At 63.0% G+C, this 1,867-nt stretch overlaps 1 protein-coding gene across 1 annotated transcript in view; it reads right to left on the bottom strand.

Annotated features, from left to right (window-relative positions):
• The window catches only part of EMH_0016710 (uncharacterized protein), a gene marked incomplete at both ends in the record, with an annotated part of 12,449 nt that overhangs the window by 10,078 nt on the left and 504 nt on the right, over nt 1-1,867 (bottom strand). The window contains one exon of the mRNA XM_013500708.1: nt 88-1,867. Within this exon, the coding sequence (XP_013356162.1) occupies nt 88-1,867 (1,780 nt within the window). The remainder of the gene's footprint in view (nt 1-87) is intronic.

The raw sequence follows: 1,867 nt of genomic DNA, 5'->3' as shown, positions 1-1,867 counted from the left end.
GGAGCTGCAGAGCTTGCAACATCCTTGTTGCCTTCTATCACGTCCATTTCCTCTGGCACTGCTGCTGCTGGGTGAGACTGTCTTTACCAATATCTGCTGCTGCTGCTGCAGCCTCTGGAGCAGCAGCAGCAGCAGCAGCAGCAGGAGCAGCAGAAGCTTCTTCTCGTTGCCGCTCAGCTGCCAGCAGCTTCTTAGCTGCTGCCTTGGCTGCTTTCTCTCCTGTTCGTGCTGCTGCTGCAGTTGCTGCAGTTGCTGCAGCTGCTGCAGCTGCTGCAGCTGCTTCAGCAGCAGCTGCTGGTTTTGCTTCTCTCCTGGGGCTGACGGATCTTTTCTTTGGCTTTACGCCGCCGTCTCTACCCAGGCTACGCATGAGGCTGTCTCGCTGCTGCTGCTGCTGCTGCTGCTGCTGCTGCTGTTGCTGCTGCTGCTGCTGCTGCTGCTGCTGGTGTTTGCTGCTGGGTGAGTCTGTGAAGAGGTGCATGTCCGTGACGGGTGTGCCTGCTGCAGCAAGAGCTTCTCTTTGCTGCAGCAGAACCTTTTTATATTCTTTGAGTGCTGCTTCTGCTGCAGCAGCACCACTGAGGCCGCGCTGCACTGCAGCAGCAACAGCAGCACGCCCCCACGCCTGCAGCTGCTGCAGCTCCTCCTCTCGTGTGTCTCCCCAGGGGTTGTCGGGGTCAGCAGCAGGCAGCGATAGATCTGCTTTCTCTGCTAGTGCTCTGATGTCTGCTGCTGCTGCTGCGCCCCATACACGTGCTGTCTCCTCAGGGTCTTCTGCTGCACCTGCTGCTGCGCCTGCTGCTCCTGCTGCTGCTGCTGCAGCTGCTGCTGCTGATGCTGATGCTGGGACTTCCAGTCCTGCAGCAGCCAGACCCGTAGGGCCACCAGCAGCAACAGCAGCTGCAGCAGCAGCAGCAGCAGCAGCAGCAGCAGCAGGAGAAGGGCCGCTGCGCGGCCAACCATATGGCTGGGCTGGTGGCGGCGGCTGCATTGGTTGCTGCTGCTGCTGCTGCAGCAGCTGCTGGTGGTGCAGCATTCTGTGTTGCGGCTGCAGCTGCTGCTGCTGCAGCAGCTGAGGTCTGTGCTGCTCTTGCTGCTGCTGCTGCAGCAGAGACCGAGGGGTTGTCTGCCTCCAGCTCGGGCTCTGCCAGTGCGAAGCAGAATCAGCAGCAGCAGCAGCAGCAGCAGCAGCAGGTACTGCTGCTGCTGCTGCTGTCGGTTCTAATGACCTCGTGCTGCAGTCCGCTGGCACTGCTGCTGTTGCTGCTGCTGCTGCTGCTGCTGCTGCTGCGCTGCGGACCGCTGCAGCAGGAGGAGAGCGGCTCGGGGCCCCCCACCCCCCTGAGCTGGCTGAGGGCCCCCGCACATCCCAACGGCCTCTAGACCGCACCCTTGAGCTGCTGCTGCTGCTGCTGCTGCTGCTGCTGCGACCTCTGCTGCTGCTGCGTCGGCTTCTGCTGCGGCTGCGGCGGCTCCTGCTGCGGCTACGGCGACCCCTGCTGCTGCTGCGGCTTCTCCTGCTGCTGCTGCGGTGGCATCTGCTGCTGCTGCGGCTCCTTCTTCTGCTGCTGCTGCTGCCTCGATCCCTCCACCTGCTGCTGCTGTGTGAGTCGATTGAGCGGCTGTAGCTGCTCCCTTGCTGCTGCTGCTGCTGCTGCTGCTGCTGCTGCTGCTGGTGCAGCGGACGATAGGGGGAGGCCTCAATTGCTGCTGCCTCCTCAGGCCCCACATCAAAGCCCCTTCTGAACCGGCTGCTGCTGCTGCTGCAGAGGCTGCTGCTGCTGCTGCTGCTGCTGCTGCTGCTGCCACGTGGGGTTAGACAGTCCCAGCCGCTGCTCCTAGCCCCCTGGCTAGTGCTTCTGCTGCT

This window comes from Eimeria mitis, genomic scaffold, assembly GCF_000499745.2.
Source record: "Eimeria mitis Houghton genomic scaffold, Emh_scaff576, whole genome shotgun sequence".
NCBI lineage: Eukaryota > Apicomplexa > Conoidasida > Eucoccidiorida > Eimeriidae > Eimeria > Eimeria mitis.
This window is presented reverse-complemented; position numbering and strand designations above follow the sequence as displayed.